Here is a 21,266-nt window from a genome sequence, read left to right as displayed (position 1 = left end):
AGCTATGATGTTTAAATTAGATTTTTTCGCGTAGGAGCTTCTAAGCAATATATTATAAGCCTGGCATTTTTGGATTATATTGAGGTTTTATTATTTCCTAAACAAACAATGATATGATCATAATATTCTCTTCTTTCTAAATGAGAAATGTTGAAGATATATATGTTAATACTTTATGACGTAAATCTGTACTGTAAAACGTTACTTATTTTCAAATATTGAGAATTTAAAAAACAGGGAATTGGAAAGTTGCTATATTAACAATGGAGTAGAATTAAAAAAAAAAAAAAAAAAAAAAAAAAAAACTTAAAAGTAACAAAATTTGAAAGTAATTTTGTGAGGTTAAAATTACTTTCTAACATCAAATCAACAGATGCCTTATATATACATTAAAAATTAACAAAAATCATTAATGGTTTGTTTTATTTCAAATAAAATGTTACAAGGCAAATTACCTCCTGAATGTCCTTTCCTATCAGAAAGAAAAGAAAGAAAATTCAGGAAAAAATTTGCCTTTCAGTTATCGGTAAATTAAGCGATAAATTTTCAAATAATTTAAATTGCAATGACCTTATACGTAACTGAAATCGCCATTCCACAAAAAGCTGTTTTTGTATGTATTCGTTAATTTATTTTAACATGTATGTATATATAAAAGAATAAAAACTTTAGAAAAAGTGAATTTTAAAATTTATTTAATAGGGCTTAAAAGTAAGAACTTGATCTTTGCTATAAAGGTAATATTTAATTTAATAAAGTAGTACATAATATAAATTATCATCTAGGAAATGCGAAGTAAAATCTATAAAGCAAATGTGCACTATTGCCTTAATTACCAATTGTATATAAATGCACTGGAATTGCCAGTTAAAAATCAAAATAAAAGAGTAAAACAAGAGAATAATTGCGGATTCCATAGAAGGATCTCGACTTTTCATACGAAACCGCTTATTATGAATTGTTTATATTTGTATGGAGAGGTTCCAGTTCCCCTTGAAATGTCGAGATGTTTGTATAGAATCAGCAAGCATTCTCTTGTTTAATTCTTTTATTTTGCGTTTTAATTAGTAATTCCAGTGTATTTAATTAACAATTAATAATTTCCACGATAGGGCACATTTGCTTTCTAAATTTCACTTCTCATTTCCTAGGAGATAAGTTTCATTTATATTCTAGATTGCTTTATTAAATTATGTAAAAATATATATATTCTGCATCCTACGACCGTAAAATTTAATTTCAAAATGAAAGACATAAAATCGGTGACTATGTAAAAGAATTTTTAGTTCGGTGTTTAAATTTTAGAAATGGAATAACAACATTTAATTGTTCTATGTTTGGAATCATCTCAGTTCAATTCACTTTCGTTAAAATTCGTAATCTAAAAATGTTTCTCTGATCTGTGAAATGTTTCAAAACAACTTTTATTTTATTTTATCATTAGCTACCTTTTATTTTACATAGTGGAATATTAATTTATCCTTATTATGTACTATGTTTGCTGCATTATTTACTCGCCATTTGAAATTATTTATACCTTCTTTCTGATCGGGTCATTATTCATTATTAAATTTATAACAGTATTTCCCTGATGATAAGAATATAATATACTCTGTGTATTTGTTTTTCATGTCTAATTTGTATGTATATTTTCTTGGCCGTAAGTATTAATTTAAATGTTGCAGGCAGCAGAGTAATGGTGTGACATATTATCCCACCTCCATATAAACATACGCGAATACAAAAGCTGCAAAACGAAATTTCGTGTTCAGATTCATCACGCCCTGTCATTTCTTTCATTTTTACCAATTGTAAAAGAAGAAGAGAAAATATAAATCCTTTTGTGTAGTTTAGTTTTAAGCACGAATATAAGACTTAAAAGACATAGTTTAATTTAAATGATTTCTTTTTAACTCACGTTGTTGTGAATGTTTTGATTTTTTCTTTTCCTTTCCATCGATAATGTGAAGCAGCCATCCACAAAGTTTAGGTAGAGCAAAATATTTAAATATTTATGCTTTGTCAGTCAAATAAGTAACTGAGAGTGAATATTTTAAAATAATAGTAAGAAAAAATGATTTATGCCAGAGCAAATATGTAATTGGGGAAAATATAAACGTTCGCTATTAATCTTTTTCACTATTTGTCATAGCTCTTGTGATAAGCTATTAAATTCAAAACCCTCCTCTAGGTGCTCTGCTTTCGGTTTCATGCAACAGAATATGGTTACTTTACAGTAAGAAGAGCAACGCCTTTAATTAAAGATTTCTACACTCATATATTAATTGAATGTTTAAAGACTCTTCTTTATACCCTGTATATCTTGCTAACATTCTGCAACTACCTTGATAAGCAATCCAGGTGTATGAGTGCCTTGCTCGTATGTCAAAAAACATATAATAATTTTGTAATATTATACGCTGAGAGTCTGCAAGTATAGGTAACTGTAAAAAAAGAACTATATACAGTAAAATCTGTTCATTTTATTGTCACAAACCTCGCTATTGTCATCAACCAAAATTATGCATGTGTATTCTTTATATGAATAAGAAATTCAGTTTTCTATATATAATACCAAACAGCAGCAACAACATTCAAACATTTGTTCTAGAAAAGTAACAAGATTTAACAGAATCAAACATTATTTTATCAAATTTCATCAAATTTAAATTTGAAAAATATATTTAATTGTAAGCAATGTATTAATTTTATAAAGCTTGACACGATGCTTGCACTATCATGCCAAGCAACCGTTTCAGAAGATACCCGTCAACATTGTATGCTGTTTACGTAAAAAAAAATAAAAATAAAAATAAATAAATAAATGGAACATTTATAAGCTATTGCTACAAAAATTTATGCATTGTTACGTATAATATAACAGAAACAAAAGAAAATCTTCTGCCCTACGCAAAATAATATTTGTCGCTGAAAAAAGATTACTTTGTATCTTGTGATTTTTTTTTATCTAAATTTCAAGAAATTTTACTGCTTCTCAAATAGAGAAGAATATTCTTCATATTGTATCATTTATAATGTTTCATGAAATCTTAAACACTGTGCTAGGGAAGCAACACATGCACAGTACATCTACAACATTTAAGATGGAGTTTGTTCAATTAGCCTTAATAAGCCTTCAAAATTCTAACTTTACTAGCAATGATTACACATACAGTTTTACTCTTTTTAGCCCTCTGAAATATTGTCTGTTTAAAACAAATCATATGCGCTTTTCAATTCCAATTTATGTAACAAATATATTGCAAAATGTTTCGAGTAAATTCCGGATTTTTTAGGAATTTACGAGTATAATTCAAATTGTTTAGGAATTCACAAAGAAGTTTTACTTGAAGAAGAAAACACTGGTTTCTGTATTCTATAACGATTAAACATATTTGAATTTTGTAAAACATTTATCTCTTTAGAACCGAAAATTTTCGACAAGCCTTTTTGACATTCTTTGAATATATCATATATATTCAAAGAATATCAACAAAGAATGCAAATATCAACAAGGTTTTAATTTCAAATAAAAATTAAATTTTTATAAATGATTTCCTTTTCCACCAAATTTGCAGTTTTTTGGACTAAATTCTAATCTTGAAAATGTAATTGCAAAGCAAAGGAGGCAATTTGGTTAATATTTTAAAATTTTAGAACAGACATAAAGTACTGATATATCTGATTGCTTGCTTTTCGAAAACAGGGAGTGATTTTAGAATACACAGCGTTAGAAAGAATGAATATAAAAGGCGTTTATAATTAATTTATTTTCCGTTACGTTTTTATGATGTCCTGAAACAGTCTTGACAAAATGTGCACATCATATATTCTGATTTGCAAAATACCATCAAGAATGCAATTTAAGAATACATAGCGAGCGAGAATCGCAGTTTTAAAATGAGTTAAGTGACAAAACCAAATACAAAACGATTATTTAGGCTTCATTTACTTTATAGTTAGTCACATAAAAGGCAACGATCTGACTTTCTTTATTTGAATATCAAGTCATAAAATACAAGAAATGGAGCAATCAGCTTAATGAAATAAAACGGCAATAACTTACAGTTTGTAATTTAATTTTATGATCAATGAATTGAAAGCGATGGAATTAAAAAGATGTCTGACGAGATATCAGAAAAGAAAATCGGTATATAAAATCGCTGTTTAATATTTGATATTATAAAAAGTGGCAATATTTCTAATATTTATCAACCACCTAATATTTATCAACCACCTTCATAACTTCTAAATGTTCCAAAAATGACATTCATTAAAATATTATTATATAAAGTATTTCCTCCCTCCTTTCCGCATTCCTTCATCGTGTAATTGGAAGCATACTCGATACGTATTCGAGAGGTACAAGGTTTGAGTCTCGGGGAAAGCACTGCACATTTTTCACATCTCCTGTTCCGAATTAAAGTGATTAATGGTCTCCACAGTGGCGCCTGATCTAAAATGTGGAGAGCGTTTATATCTCATCACCAGGATTAGGCGATTGAGTCTCTTCTTTCCAAGCTACTTTTAAGGGGGGGGGGGGAAATGTACGATAGTTTCAGCTGTCTTACCGCAAGTCTTCGTGTTTTGATTGGAAACATCTCTGGCTGGGTTTGGGTGGTCAGGGAATCCCTGATTTTTCATGTCTCCCGGCTTCGCAAATGCTGACTTTACAATATTATCTGTTCAGCAAGATATATTTGAGTGGCCATTTAGTATGAGTATCTAAGTGCTTACTTTCACATCCTTAATTTATCTATTCATTTATTAATTTAGTTCTCTACTACCCAGTTACATGTATTTCTATCTGTCTATTTACGTATCTCCTTGTCTGACAGCTTGTGTTTCTGCTTGGGTGATTACTATCTACATAGTTACATAATTACCTACAAATCTATCAACCTGTGTTCTCACCTTTTTACCTGATAAGCATACTTTCAGTCTTTTTTCTACGTATAGAGCACAGAGTGTCCCATGATGTATGCAGTTTACATGAATATTTACATGAATTCAAATACATGTAAATATACGAGTATGAAATCTATCTACAAACTGGCGAATCAGAGTGATGTTTTTACTTAAAGGTTATCACCGAAACAAATTATTATAATAATAATTATTATTTTTCTTTAAGAGTTTAACAAAATTTAACCTACAGATGCTGATTTCGATTTCACACTGTAAGAATGCAATATGGAAAAACTGGATAATACAACATTTATACGTTTATATTTGTGAAAAATATTACAATGCTACTAATGTTATAGCAGTTATCATGAGCTCTCAGTTGCACATCCTACTTTCGGCACGGATTACATATTTTGAGATAATTAATTTGCATATTTTCAGATACTAGCAGTAGAGCATATTCTGAGATACTGACAGTATAGCGATATCTGTTAGTGAAATTTTGAGCTAAATTACAATAAAAGGCAAAAACTTTCCCCAAAGACTTAGATACGAACTCCATACTGATGCACTAATTTATTGTTTCTACGATATTTTAAAATGTAAAAATTTGTGACAGAAGCTTCCTGTACAACTTCCTCGTATACCTAAGTTACAAAATCAAATTTCAAAACACACTGTCAGCTATATTTTATAAAAAATATTTTACTAGATATATGGTATAGATATATTTACTGGATATATTAGTTTATAGATTACTAATGATATTATAAATTAACATTAGAAACGAAAAAGGAGAAACATTTTCCGACATTTTAAAGCTACAAAAAGAGAGTTTTGAAATATTTGACGTTAGATTTATAAAATGGTTTTATAGGTTTTGTACAATGTTGAGGCTATTTGCCAAAAAATCATCTTTGCAATAAATAAAGTAAAATTTTCAAAATAATAACAAAAAAGGGAAACAAAAGTTATAATACTATTTCTTGAGGAAATTAGAAATCATAATATTTGGAGTAATAGCAAATTGAACTTGAGAACTGCAATCTAAGTTGGCAGGTACAATTTTAGCAGAATCAAATTTAGAAGAATATCTAAGAAACTGACAATGTTTAGAGAAAGATTAAAAAGAACAATGATTGGTCTATTTATTTATTTCTCCTTTTATGATAGAGATTCTTTAATAGGTAACTTTATTCGTATATTATAAAATACACTGTTAAAAATTTTATAAATTATGTGAGATCTAAAAATCTGATGTAGGCAGTTCAAAGAGAGCACAAGGAATTTGAAGTGGGCCAGAACGTAAAATACAAATAGAAGTTAAATTTGTGAAGAATCTAAAAATATAGTGATGCCCGGAAGAAAAAGCTAGATAATAGCAAGATAACGTTGATTTTTTCGTATTAAGATTATAAAAATTTTTAAAGTTTATAAACAGCAGAACATTGTTGAATAAATGAATCCCTACTTAAAAAATCTTGTTAAGAATAAATATCGAGAACAATGGAAAATTAATTTAATTGGCAGAATGTGAAAATTTTGTATACAAAGAAAGAAATAGGCATATATTTGAAAAGAACTGGATTATTAAATTTAGTGTGGAATAATAAGTAGTAGAGGTGAAATTAAATTTAGTGTGCTTATTAGAACATTAAAGAATGAGAAAATGTTGTCAGGTTGTTTCAACGGGGAAAAGCATGATTAGTGGAACTTATACCTGTAAAGACTTTATTGAATAACTTTTATTACTATTAAAAGGTGATAAGAAGTTACCAAATACAGGCAATTTAAAACAGAAAATACAGTAATTTAAAACTTTTGTATGAAAATAATTCATATAATGTTAGTTAGTACTAGACTGAGAAGATTTCGCATAGCTAATTTCAAATTTTGCTATCGTAACTGTTAAGTACACTTGGTTTTGGAGAAATTTTAGGCGATAGAGATTAATTTCTTAATTTCAGTACAAGAGAATGAAACACACAGAACTTGGCAGCAAGACATTTTAATGATCTATGGACTCCGTAATTAGTCAATAGTAATTTAACATCAAGGTAGAAGAGAATTGTATTAATGTATTTAATTAAAGCAAAGCAATGTTGGTTATTTGCCAAATGCCAGCCAATTTTGACTGAAAATGCAAGCCTTAATCAAAAGAGACCACAAGTAGTTCCTTGGATAAAGTATTTTTAATTAATTAACGATAACAAATGGAAATGTTAGCGGAGAAAACTGTTATATCTAATAAAACTTACTAGCTTTAAATAGTGTTTAACTTAAGATTTTATAGAACAATACTTAATGTCTTTAAATGTTTCTGGTTTTGTACTTTTATTGAGAAAAACCTTACCTTTTAAACTTATTTTCATCCTTAAATGTTTTTGAATAACATCTACTAGTTCTAAATAACTTTATCTTGTGATTTTATTGGATACTATTGACAGATTTTATATAACTTATGTTTTCTGATTACCTTCTTTTTATTCATCTCTTTTTCAAAGTCTACGGTTTGTTTCTGAAAAGTCAATATTCTGCCAAATGGTCTTAAGTTTAATCTGTTAACTGGGTATGACGAAATTTTTCGTCATGCTGGGAAGACTATTTCAATGGGTATGACGAAATGTTTCGTCATGCTGGGAAGACTATTTCAATGGACATGACGAAATGTTTCATCATGCTGGGAAGACTATTTCAATGGGCATGACAAAATGTTTCGTCATGCTGGGAAGACTATTTTAATGGGCATGACGAAATTTTTCTTACATTTTTTTGCAATCTGTCACTTGACCGTTGTTCAAGAAAAATCGATCAATGGAAACACTTGTCCGCTCATAAATTGTGATAACACTCCTAATTTGCACAACTTAATTTCATTTTAGTCTGCATTTCAGTATTTTACATATTAGTAATAACTTGTTGATTTGAGTAATTGTTAGTTTTTTATAAATATGGCTAAAAATTATTGTGAAGCAGAAAATATTTTTGAATTGTCTGAAAGTGACGATGAAATATTGCCCGGGAGGTTTGGTAAACGATGTCAAATTCTAAGAATAAGTACCAGTTCGGAAGAAAGCGATAACTACTTCTTTACTGGTGGTCCGGACATTGAATCAATGGATGATGATGTTATAGACCAAAATACTCAACCGACATCAACTGAATGGAAATGTGGAAGAATATTGCGATCGCCTTTCCCGTTTTTATCTCAATCTAGACTTACATTTGAAGGACCTGAAGAAAAGGATTGCCTTTTTTATTTCGAGAAATTTATCGATGAGAATTTTGTAGAACTTATTGTGGAACAATCAAACAAATACCCCGGACAGTTTTTTGAAAAAATTACTTCCATGAAACCGCGTTCAAGATGTCTCTCGTGGGTTGACACAGATGACCGAGAGATGAGAGTATTTATTTTTTTAATAATTTTGCGAGGAATAATAGGAAAACCTTCTTATCAGCTTTATTTCACAAAGCGAGGAAGTCTGGAGAGTCCATTTTTTATAAAACTATGTCAGAAAAAAGATTCCAACTGTTAGTAAAATTTTTACATTTTAGTGATAACAATGCTTTCGATCTAAAAATCTGCAACAAAAAAACCTACAAAATCGATTTCATTTTGAACTATTTGAGAAACAAATTCACGTACCAGATAAGGAAATATCTGTAGATGAGTCTCTTTTGCTATGGCAAGGAAGACAGTACATTCCATCGAAAAGAAGTCGATTTGGTGTTAAATTGTATAAGATATGTGAAAGTAAATCCGGATACATAAGTGATTTCATTATATATACAGGTAAAGACACGCAGTAGGATTCGAACTATCCAGAAGAACAGGGACCAAATCGTATTGTTCTTGAATTGTGCCACGATTTGTTGGATAAGGGATATACGCTACATCTCGATAATTGGTATACTAGTACTGATCTAGCTGAGAAGATGTGCAGAAGAAAAACCGATGTTGTAGGAACAATGCGAAAAAATAGAAAGGGAATACCATCTGATATCAAAAATTGTGTTTTGAAAAAAGATGAACATATTGCTAGGTACAGAGATAAAATAATGATTATGAAGTGGAAAGACAAAAAGGATGTAATTATATTGAGTACTATTATATTGAGGACAATAAATTTGTAGAAATAGGAAAACGAAGGAAAACGATATCAAAACCTGAAGTTATCGCTGATTACAACAAAAATATGGGAGGAGTTGATCTTGCGGACGGACAAATGAACACTTATTAAATCGCTAGAAACCAAGTAAAAAAGTATTACTATAAGATATTTTTACATGCACTAGACATGGTGTGTTTGAATGCATATCTTTTATACGAGAAAGATGGCGGTCACCTAGATAGGCTACATTTCCTTATCGAAACTGTAGGAAAAGGTGTTGAAAAATATAGAGACGGATCGCAGTTGCCACCTACTAGTACAGGACGATCATCTTTGACACCATCTCGACTCTTTGAAAGACATTTTGCAGACTATATACCTTCCAACTCTTCAAGAGTAAATATAACGAGGAGATGCAAATTATGCTATTCCAAAGGTCTTAGGAAAGAATCGAGATTTTGGTGTCCCGACTGCAGTGTTGCTTTGTGTATGCCGCATTGCTTTAGGGAATATCATACGAAATAATTGTTTAAATTCGTTCAATAAATTTGTTTTTCCGGATTAAAAATGTTTAATTTTAATATTTAATATCATTAAATATTTTAAAACGATTTTCTTTTATTTATTCCTTGCGATGTGCTGAAATTACTACAAAAGAAAAAGTCCCCATTGTGAAAAGATTTTACTGAAAGCTTATTCCCCAGTTAACAGGTTAATGACACATACAAGTTTGGCTCATGGTATTAATGTTAGTCACTTCCTTGTAGCGCGCAGGCGATTAAAATTCTTATTTAACTTCTCTCCATATCCTAATCATTATAAGAAAAGGCATTCCTAACAATTCAACTCGTTTGTGACTGTACCATTTGAAAAATCCACTCTTTACTCCCATATCTGTCTAAGGCTTTCGATCAGCAGAGTATTCATTACCGCTTCATGCTAACGAGTTAAACAGCCGCAGGGCTTAAAAGGAAACGATTCCTCTCTGAAGTCAATAATGATGTTATTGTTGCTTCTACCGAGCTATATTGTTACGAAGATTACAGCAAAGGCACTGTTTGCGACGTTAATAATTGCTCTCATTAATGAAAGGTTATTATTAGGCAAATGGTAGGAAAATGCTTTTCTGACTGTAAAATATTTGAATGGGAAACGGAAATGTTTGATACAGTAGCTACTATCAATTTTCGCATGTTATACGGAAATTGATATAGTTTGGTGCTTTAGGAAGTATATGGCAGATATTATCTGAATCAGAGGAAACTCGGTTGTAGTTGCCAACTGCATCTATCCGTATTCCTTTATTAAAGAACGTTAGTTTTGCAACTCTCCAATTGAATGGATGGTCCTTTGACCTCTGCAGAAAAGCTAAGCTTCATTTAGACGTATTCTTTAATGCCCTGAAAAGGTGTTTTTTGTTTCATGATACAAATCCAAGGCCCTCTAAAATTAGAGAAATTTTTCCTGTTTTCCTTGTGAGGTTATTCGTTGTAAATTTCATGCGTAGGTGATAGGATGTAAAAATTGCTTTTTTGCATTTTGTATAATTCATTCTTGTCTTTACGAAGTTTCTAACAGCAAAGTCTCCAGTTTGTGTTGATTTATGACGTAATAATACCATGGAAGTTTTTTCTTAAGTTCTAACATTGCTATTTTGAAATATACTTATGTAAGAACAAATACATAAGAAATTAATCAGCTGTAAGTTAAATTTCAGAAAATGAGTTCTTAAATTATTTATACTGGCATAATTGTTTAGTTTAAGGTTATTTCAGCTATTAAGCTGAAATCGAAGTGCATATCGATTATTTTTAATTGTTTTTAAATCCTTTAGCTTTAATTGTTAATATTTCCAAATTATTTTTTTAAGTTCTTGAATCTTTCATGATAAATTCTTTCTTCGAGGTATTAGATTGTAATCTGAAGTTTCTGCTTTTTTATTTTAATAAATGATTATTAAATAAGATTATTAAAAATTAATAAGAAAGAAGTATGGTATAAAAATTCTTAAGAAGTATTGTTTTAATAAATGCTTTTTTGAGATTTTCTGTGCTTTTGAAAAACCAGCCGTACCTATAAACTATGAAAATGTCCAGTAACTCAGTGCAAAATACACAGTAATAATTCGAATACATGTTGGTAAAATATGTTCCAAAATTTACCAATGTAACTTTAAATCACAATAAAAATGATTCCAGTTAATTATAAACGTCCTGTAACAAATCTAAATACGGTGAAGCGTAACTGAAAAATAACACTTGTAAAGGCTTTGTAAAGGGGTCGTTTAGATAGGGTCATAGAAGAGTCCTGTACAGTTTAACAAGTATTTATTAACAGGTTTAAGTTACACAAGGACATTACATTTAACTTTAAGAAAAATTAAAGAGCAAAAGTTTGGTACAACCTATCAAGTGGGAGCCTTGGCTTTTACTGAAGTACTTCTCTGGCTACTCACAACAGGGCAGCCTTGTTGTCACAGTTAGTCCAACAGTTTATGTTAAAGGATTGGTTACGCACTGTGTATGACATTTTCAACATTGTATACTGGTATTCATAATTAAGGTTACAAAGGCGAAAGATGTGTTATCCTGAAAAATAACTGGTTTACTCTAATGAAATTCTGTACAGAGATGCCTTATAAAAGGTGTCACATAAAAAACGCCACGTCTGAAATGAGCGCTATTTCTGTTCTGGAGGCAGACGATTTTCATCTGTTGTCTTTGTGGTTAGTAGTTACGGAGTGCCGAGTAGCGCATGATGCAATTTGTTTTCTGTACGAGTTGGAATAGAGCACTTCGCGACGGAACAGCGTATTGACATAGTGAAACTTATTACAAATATATTGAATGTTGTGCAGAAACTGTTAACAACTCCGTGGAATGTTTGGTAAAAAAAAATGCACCGAATAAGTCGATTATGATGATACTACAGCTAAATAAGAGAAAACCGGTTCCGTTGTTGACATTAAAGCCTCGGAGCGTCCTCCTGTTAGTTATTCTGCAGTAATCATCCCATCGTGGGTGATAATATTGCTGTAAATTTCATAAACTCAATTCAGCGACGTTCACAATTGAATATTTCCAGAACCAGCATACAATGAATTCTGTTAGAACTCCACCTTCGATCCTATAAAATCTAATAAACACAAAACTGAATCTATAATATCACGAAAGGCGCCGAGCATTTGCCGATTGATTGCTTGCGAAACAAAGAATGGACAACAATTTAATGAAGAAAATAATATTCAGTGATAAGGCGCACTTTCTGTTGAGCGGCTTCAGGAACAAAACTAATTGCAGAATTTTGAGATGAAAAAAAACCCTCGATTAATAATGAAGAAGACATTACATCCACAACGAGTGACTCTGTATTTGATTTGGGCTGACGGTGTAACTGGGACGTACTTCTTCAAAGATGGCACCGGAAACGCTTTAATAGTGAAAGCCGAACACTACCGCAATATGTTAAGGTATATTTGTGGTGTGAAAAAATCGAATAAATGCTGAAGTAGTATGTTTTCAACAAGACGGGAGAATCTGTCACACATCTATTCCAACAATGGTCATGTTAAGAGATTTCCCCTGGTCGGATGATTTCTCGTAAGCGTGACGTGAACTGGCCATCTAGATCTCGTGATTTCACATCACGTGATTTCTTTCTGTGGTTGGGTGGGATATTTGAAATCCTGTATGTACGCCATCAAAACTACAGTCACTTCCAAATCTCAAGACCGAGATTCAGCGTGTATTTTCACAACTAGAGGTGCAAAAAAGGTCACCTAAACTTTCATCGAAAGAACGGGTGCGTGCATGCAGAGTCTTGGAAATCGTTTATGTAATATCATATTTCAAACATACACAGCAAAAATATAATTTATATATTATACAAAAAATGATGAAATATTTAATACGTAAATTACTTAATTTCATCAGTACATTTGTATGTTATTATGCACCCATATGTTGCCTTCTTTATGAGATACAACAGCTAATAGTAGCATAACAAAATAATTTGGAAGTAAGTGTTTACGATAAGCAAATGAATCCAAAAACGTCCAAACCGTGGCACTTCATACCATTCAGAATGGGGAGGTTACTATGGTAACCTCGCGCAGCTTTTCAGGTGTCTTGACTCATAAACGGATTTATCCGGTTCTCCTGGTAGTTACCATAGTGTGGAATAATTCTATAACTTGGATACTACTATTTGAGATACTCGTAACCATTGCGTTGGCTATAGAGTAGCCAGCTTCAAACCTACTGGTAGATGTCTGTCTCTATACATTGTTTACACAACAACTTACAGAGCCCATTTTAATTTAAGTCGGTCAATATTCTTTTTTTGCTTATACAAAGTAAAATAATATAGGCGAATTTCACATCTTCATACTTCATTTATTCCTCATTTTCCTGTAAAAAGCTGATAAGCGTATCTTGCAATAATGTAATTTAACCTTTTAACAACTGTTAGAGGTTTGCATTTCATTTGCCATTCCCTAAATGTTTTACCAGTTTTTGAAGCACTGATAGTAGCTATTTCTGAATCATTGCAAACAATTGTATTTTTAATGAAATCTTAATTTTAGTTTCCTCCTGTCTCAGCTTCAACATTTTATATATTTGGAAATCGGAAATTCAGATCACATTTGATCCAATCATTTTGGTTAAGTGACGCTCATAATGCTATCCAGGTCTAGGCTTCGCCCATATTGCTGATTTAATGCGAGTGAAATTGAATGCAACGCGATGCACCATTTGTGCCCAAATACTAAGTGGGTTACATTACTGTAAGACTGTGAAGAGATATTATACGTAACAGGGAATGAAGGAATTTAAATTTCGTAATTTACATATATGTGCTGAAATATTATTCGAATAATGTATACTTCCGATTAATTTGATAATCTAAATAATTTGGCGTTTGCTACCGATACGGCGTATTTAGTATTAAATTTGCATTGTAAATACAATGTCGATAAGTTTTTTAAGACGAATTGAATTAACGTAATGGTTTCTAACATAATGGCATATTTCAACCTTTAGAAGTCGTTCTGTCGAGGAATTTTTCTTTCTGGAAAAAATAAAGAGGCGGAAGAATTTTTCTTATTACAGATGAGGCGGAAGGAAATATTAAGTAGAAAGAAAGCTATGAAAATTAAATAGTTATCATGCATTTACTGTTGTCACAAGAAGCACCATCAAATGTTTTATTTGCTAAACTGAAGCATAACAGTAAATGAAGTGTCAGTCAATTAACTTTGAGGTGTCTAATTGCAGAAATATGTCTTTCTTATAGTAGTATGAAATTGAAAATTCACATCATTTACAACGTTTTTGTAGCATTCCTTACCTCACTAAAATGATTTACCTAAAAACATATGTCTATTTCATGATATTAACTTCTAAATTTATTTCTTCGCGTAGATATATATATATTGTCCTTTAAATAGAGATTTCATGTTAAAACAGAGGAGAAACATGCCAAAGTGAAACATAAAATTAGAAAGGCAACAGCCTTCTAATTGGCATAGATTTAGTGAAGAATTCAAAATATTTCGAGGGCAAAGAGGTGCAGGTTTCTTTTCATCATGGTCACAAAGGACATAGTATTTATACCTTACAACGAGAAGAAAGTGCTATTTGTTGGCAGGAATATATATACGGAGTTCTTGACTAAATATACGCCAAACACGAGGTTTTTTGCTTTATAATTATACTTATATATAAGCTTATATATTTATAAGTAACTTATATATCGAAACTTAAATATCTGTATATAAATATCTCAATATCTGTATTCGTTTTAAGTTATGGTTCAAAATCATGCAAATTAGCAATGAAAATCTGTCCGCTCCTTCGTAGGAAGCAACGGTGGCCACCTCCTAGGCGCTTCCATAATGAAATGGTCATCACTCCCGGCTCTTGTAGTGGCGCAAGGCTAACGACTATTAAATAAAGAGCTCGGCCATTAAAAATTGTTTTCATCTGTTCTGATTTTAAAACCAACGGAACGATTTATGATATTAAAAGCACAAATTTCACATTAGCGATTATTGTCACGAAAGTTCTTTTTTAAGTAGTGAATTTTATGAAGTATTTGTAACATGCATGAAAAGTTAGATGCATTAATTCGATACATAATACCGAGCATCTATGCAGTTATATGTACGTGAAGTGATCTATATCTGTGAATGAAGTTTAAAAGTTTATGTACAGATTTTTTGAAGGAACGCTCAGCACAATTCAGATGTCCATAAATATTCGTAGACGTTATATTCGTATTTCTGTCTCCGAATATCGCCTTTTTGATCCACCATAAAGCTCCTTCTCTCTCTGTGGTATCTTATCAAAAATCATCAGGTGCTTGGATCCTAATACGCAAATCACTGTGAGTCGAAAGACCTTTTTTAATCTTTTTATCCATTACGTCTACCAATGCATATTGCTTTAAATAATGGTAAAGAGAATACAGAAAGAGTCTTTATTTCTCTCGAAAAGCTTGCTTTATTTTCACTTCTTTAATTTGAATAGATAATGTTTTCAAGTTAACGGCATATTATGAACTATTGCATTTTACTGAATTCTAAAATAAACCTAAATATTTTACGCCAATCCAGAATTCTGGGGCCTTCTTATCGAAATAATATTTTTTTAAATACATTGATTATTCGTTTTCTCGTTGATTCCCTTTTGGTAAATAGACGCTATCAACATTATGAACGTGTTATGATCCGAAGAACCATTCGTACCATGAATTTGTTCATAATATGTTATTAGGTCCGCTACACATTATATTCTAACGATGTTCGTAATATAAGAACTATAGATATCATCAAATAAATAATTAAAAATACTATGTAGAAGCATTAGGATATTTTGCCCTCACCTGGATTCGAAACTAGACCTCTCGAGCACAAGCTGGTTGTGCTATCGTTATACCACGAAAGTATCCTGAAGGGAAGGAGAAAATGCCTTATATGCTCCCCTTCTAAAAGGCGACTGGAGATGTGGGGGCCTAATCGCCAAATCCTGTTGGTAACGATACTGTCCACCACCATTTTAGTTCGGGCGCAAAAGTAAAGACATTAGGTTATTTTGAATCAAAAGAAGGGAAAAATGTCCAGTGCCCTCGCCAGAATGTTACACCATGAAGCCATCGAAGAGGAGAAAGAAAATACCTTATATCTAAAACACATAAATAACGCATTTTAAATTTTAAATAATGCAATACGTACCTTGGATTGTGTTCTTTGAGGCATGTGTGAACGGAGTGGACATGAGATTAATAGATCTTATATGGGGCTGACTCGCCTTCTGAAGAATCATAAATAAGTTAAGGAGACATATGAAAAGCTGAAGAAGTTGGCATATTAGATGGGCCAGCAATACCGATTTCTGAAGTGTGTTTGATAAGAAATTAAATGCCTAATCTTGTCTGAACAGGTTTTCTTTCCCTTTGTCGTAAGTAAGAAGATAGCACTGAATGGCATACTGCACAGCAGAATTTAGCATATCTCTCAGAATTTTTTATTTCTTTTTCGACTTCGAGCACATTTCACTGTTTGATAACAAGATATTTTCGTACCTGCGAACGTTCGTAAAGCAGGGAGTGCCTATTTTTTCCCTCTACAGATAGATGTATTTTATGTTTTATATTCAGGTTGTTTTTGTTTAAGCAAACAAGGCTGATTATTTGTTTTTTTTATTTTTAGCATCAAAGGTTCCACCTCAGCAGCACTTTCTTAAAACCCCTGTGGATACTGTAGCCGTGGAAGGTAGCACTGTCGATCTCCACTGTCAAGTCGGAGCATTAGCGGGAGATGTCCAATGGAGTAAAGATGGTTTTTTGCTAGGTAAGTAAAAATAAATTGCAATTTATTTTAGATATAGGAAGATAATTCAACAGATTACAAAAATTTTTAATTTTTTGTTATTGCTTAGCAAAAGTTTAAAGAACAATTATTGAATTCTCACAAAATTTATATTAATTAACTTCAGCATCCCTTGAGAAAACACTAAATATTCATAGATGTCTACTGCCTACTGACTATAGATGTCTACTGACAAAAGTTCTAATTCTTCAAAAATTTTCAAAATGAGGAAGGAAATTTAAAACAAATCGATTCATCTGTTTTATTAGGAACTAAATCTCTGAGCTCATTTAATGTAATTTGAGCATTATACATTGCAAGCAGGAATACTGAATATTCAGATTCGTTAGGAAAATGCAAATACTAGCAAAAATATTGAATTTTAACTTTTATGTTTTTTCTGAAGGATAATAGCAACAAGAAGTACCTTTCTTGAAAGAGAAGTGTAATAATTGGGTGAAATAATTCGTGTAATATTCATTCGATAAGGATTTATCTTCCGTTATCTCCATTCCATGTTTAACACTTATTAGTTATACATGTGATTTTTTTAATGAGTAGTTATATAAATTCGAATTTTCCTTTTTGTCTTTTACTATGTGTGGCGCGTTAACTACTGTTTTTTCCGTGTTATTTTATCAAAAAGCAGATGCCTGTTCTTAACAAAATGATAAGAATATATTAACTAAAATTTTCTATGTTGCCTCTCAAAACTTCTCCTTGGTTATCAGGCATTGCTTATAAGGCTTTCGAAAAGTCCGGCTACAGATGGTTTCCTTAAATATTGATAATAGAAATACATTTCCATGTGCAAAGCCTTTCAAAAATGAAGCAGAACATTGTATTGAAAGAGTACTGTGATACCGAAATTCCAATTAGAAACACATATAAAATGTTTTAATGAATACAAAAGCTCCATATCATGAAACATTCTACGTGATATTCGACAAAAAACTATTACTCTAAATGACTTTAAATAGTACGGACGCTGTAGATAGTACGGACGAAAATTCAGTATATTTTACTATAGGTAGCAAAAACCTACGAAATAAGCTGGTTATTTGGCTGATTAATACTTCCAAACTGAGCAGATAGATACCGTAGTAGAAATTACTCATATTATTACGTATTATGCTGTGAATATATGGAATGATTTTGCATTCATAAAATCACAATGAGTATTTTATTGATTTTAATTTTTCATGCAGAGAAACCATATAAACATAAGATTTCTCTTTCATAGATTCATTTATTCATTTCATTCAACTGTAGAGTGAAATTGATATTCAATAAATTCTCTATTCTAATATGGAAACTTTACAGATGGAAACTGTTAAAAAGAAATAGTGCTTAAGTAGGTTAAGGCATTAGGCACCTTTGTAAAGCACATTATATAAAACAGATTTCACTTATGCTATGTTATGAAATCTATGACAGTCACTATTTAACAATCACACAAGATAATACTATTTTACCCCTTACAAAATTGACTACTGAAACTAAATTTATATTAGGAAATGTATTTGATAAGATTACTTTTCTACATTATGTAGTGATTGCTTAAATATTGTCAACATCTATACCAATCGTAAATGGCTAAAAAGGATTTTAGTAAGAGTTTTCCTACAGCCCCCGATTAAAAAACACATTAAGAAACTTGATATAATGCAGTAATTATTATTAAAAAGATGAAATGTTTTATAATAACGCTTGAATACACAACTGTATAGAACTCGAAATTAAGTTATTGATTATTCAGCGCAAATACTTTCCAATTATATAATAAAAAAAGAAAGAACGAATAAACAATAATAGAAAGCAGATTTCATGGTTCCAGTCAATGCGCAATCCAAACTAGAATCCACAAATTAAGTACCATGAATTATGACATCAATAATAATAAAAGAAAACCTGTCACGTAATGGATCATAGTACTTAGCGGAAATTACCCACCATCAAGTAATTAGAACAATTAAACTAATGATGTGTTTCGTTTCCTTGCTTCGGTTATATTCATGCTAAAGCTGTTAGATTTTACAACCTGACTGTAGCTCTGATTTCCTCGTAATTATTAGTGTAGAATACGCAGCTTAAAGATTTTATAAAAGACATATAGTTTCTGTTTGCATCATCTCATTTGCATCTTTTTCGTACAAATATATGTTTTAGATAGGTTTTCAATGAAATTTACAATTGTATCCTTCAAAACAGAAGAGCTATTAAAATCATTGTACCAGCGAAAGACATATGCACTCGTGTGCAAAATTAAAAGAATTTCCAAATTATGTATATTTTCATGAAACATTTTGAACCAACTGTATTAATTATGCAAATATTCAGAGTCGAATACATAAGCGTACAAGTACGTGTCTACGGAGCTGTGATTGTGGAGGAAATATAAGCGCACGAGGGGTTTTCAGCGATTTGTTTATTCGGATTATGGATTTGTTTATATTTGTTTATATGCTATTTCAGCGATTTGTTTATATGGATTATGGATGACGGAATGAGATGGAGAAATGTCGATACGGTCATAGGCCAATCACAAGCGAAAATGACTGCGTAAACGTAACGTCAGTGTTGTTTGAAATTTGTGCAAACAGTTTCAAGACACTGGAGCAAGATCGACTAAGGTCCACATTGACGAATGAGGACTGTTATTTGGCACTTTCTGTGGGACTACACAAGCTCACGTGAGTTGCCACTGAAACCTGAATTTCAAGGTCTACTGTTGCCTCAAAAGCTTCATGAGATAGGGCAGTGTACCAGAAGACTCGCTGTTTCCGTAACGCTCACTGCAGCACACAAGGAAGCACATTTACAATGGTACACACAACATGCGCCTTAGATCAGACTTCTGCGGAGCACCGAGCATTTTACATATGCTTCGAGATACAGCCTGGACACTGACTCTGAGCATCTGTGTCTGAAGCGAGACTGTAACGGTAAACAATCCTTCTCTCATCAGAGAAATTATCGTCACGGCGGGTGGGGTGGAGGTGTAATGGTTTGGGCAGGCATTATGTTGGACGGCCGCTCACCTCTGCATGCGTTTGACAGTGTCTCCCTGTTTGCTATGAGATACTGTGAGAAGATCTTATAGCCCTATGTTAAACTAACTCTCTTTCGCACAACTCATTTTGTCGACGACTAACGGAAAGGGAGGATATTTGCCCATATTTAAGTATAAATAACTTACATTCTCTCCCACTTAAAATGTGACTGGGGAGGAGGTGATCTAACCACCTTATCTTGTTGATGACGAATTATCTAACATGTTCTAGTTCAGGCACCACGGTTCTAGTCTTCTAACAATTTTTGGAGCATGAAATGAGAAAAAACTAGCAATACCTAGTCGGTACCGGAACTCTCGGCCTTGTAGCTGGAAATATTTCCAGTTACAACCAGGAAAGCGGTAAGCAGAGAGAAAATACCCTATAACTTTAACTGTAATTTTCATTCAGTTCAGAGCCAGAAGAGTGTTATAAAGTGTTCCAGGAAAGTTCTTATTAGATTTATAATGAACACTTATAATTCCATGTAATACAGTGAATGCAGTAACTTAAATGTCTGTATATGCCTTCACAATGAACACACGAACTTTAAAATTTCTAGTTTCTTTGTACTTGTCTTTTCCATAATTCATACAACAAATTCTAGTTGTTCTTTTGGCTGTACACGGCAACAAAGGGAATGATGACGCAAACATAAATGTCTATCAAGGTCTATGCTAAATTTCTTCTTATTTCATGTGTAGGATAGTAATAATGTTGTAGTAATCTCGGAACATGAAATGAAATTTCGGGGCTTAGGATTGCACTCATAAATTCACGATGGAAAATTTAAGCTAGAATTTAAAAAAAGCTACCAAACTTGAGCTAATAAAATCAACAAAACAAATCACTAATATTCTCTAAGTGAAAATTAAATTACGTATTTTTAACTTAATCCTACAATTATAAATTTATTGAATTCTAATAGTGCAACCAATACTGTTACATAAAATCAGAATTTTTATTTACGTTAACGATAGTTTGGATCATTATATTAAACAAAAACATATTTTAATTTAGAATTCAAACAACAAAAATCAGTATTATATTTGCAAATTTTCACAGGACTAGTTTCGATGGTTTTACCGAAGCATCAACCTTAGCTGCCAAAGCGCAAATGAACAAGATAAGATACCGTGATTAGATAAGATAAGAAAAGAAAGGCTGGATAAGAGTTAAGCTATTGTCGCCATCTATTGATGAAACGAAAATAAAACACAATTTCCTTAAAGACTGAAGGGAAAGATTGAATGGAATTAGGGTCGTTAACTAGAACAGAAATATCCTTTTGGATGTGAAACGCCTCTAGAAAATCTAATC

The 21,266-nt window shown here is 31.6% G+C and overlaps 1 protein-coding gene across 1 annotated transcript in view; it reads left to right on the top strand.

Moving 5' to 3' along the window:
• The first annotated feature begins 15,748 nt into the window (after positions 1-15,748).
• Positions 15,749-21,266, top strand: part of LOC118197468 (nephrin-like) — a 584,671-nt gene continuing 579,153 nt past the window's right edge. The window contains exons 1-2 of the mRNA XM_085822985.1: positions 15,749-15,767; positions 16,735-16,875. Of these exons, the coding sequence (XP_085679111.1) occupies positions 15,749-15,767; positions 16,735-16,875 (160 nt within the window). The remainder of the gene's footprint in view (positions 15,768-16,734; positions 16,876-21,266) is intronic.

This window comes from Stegodyphus dumicola, chromosome 8, assembly GCF_044657685.1.
Source record: "Stegodyphus dumicola isolate Sdum_Otavi_A_Nest chromosome 8, ASM4465768v1".
NCBI lineage: Eukaryota > Metazoa > Arthropoda > Arachnida > Araneae > Eresidae > Stegodyphus > Stegodyphus dumicola.
Note: the sequence above shows the minus strand (reverse complement) of the source record. Positions and strands in the feature narration are given on the sequence as shown.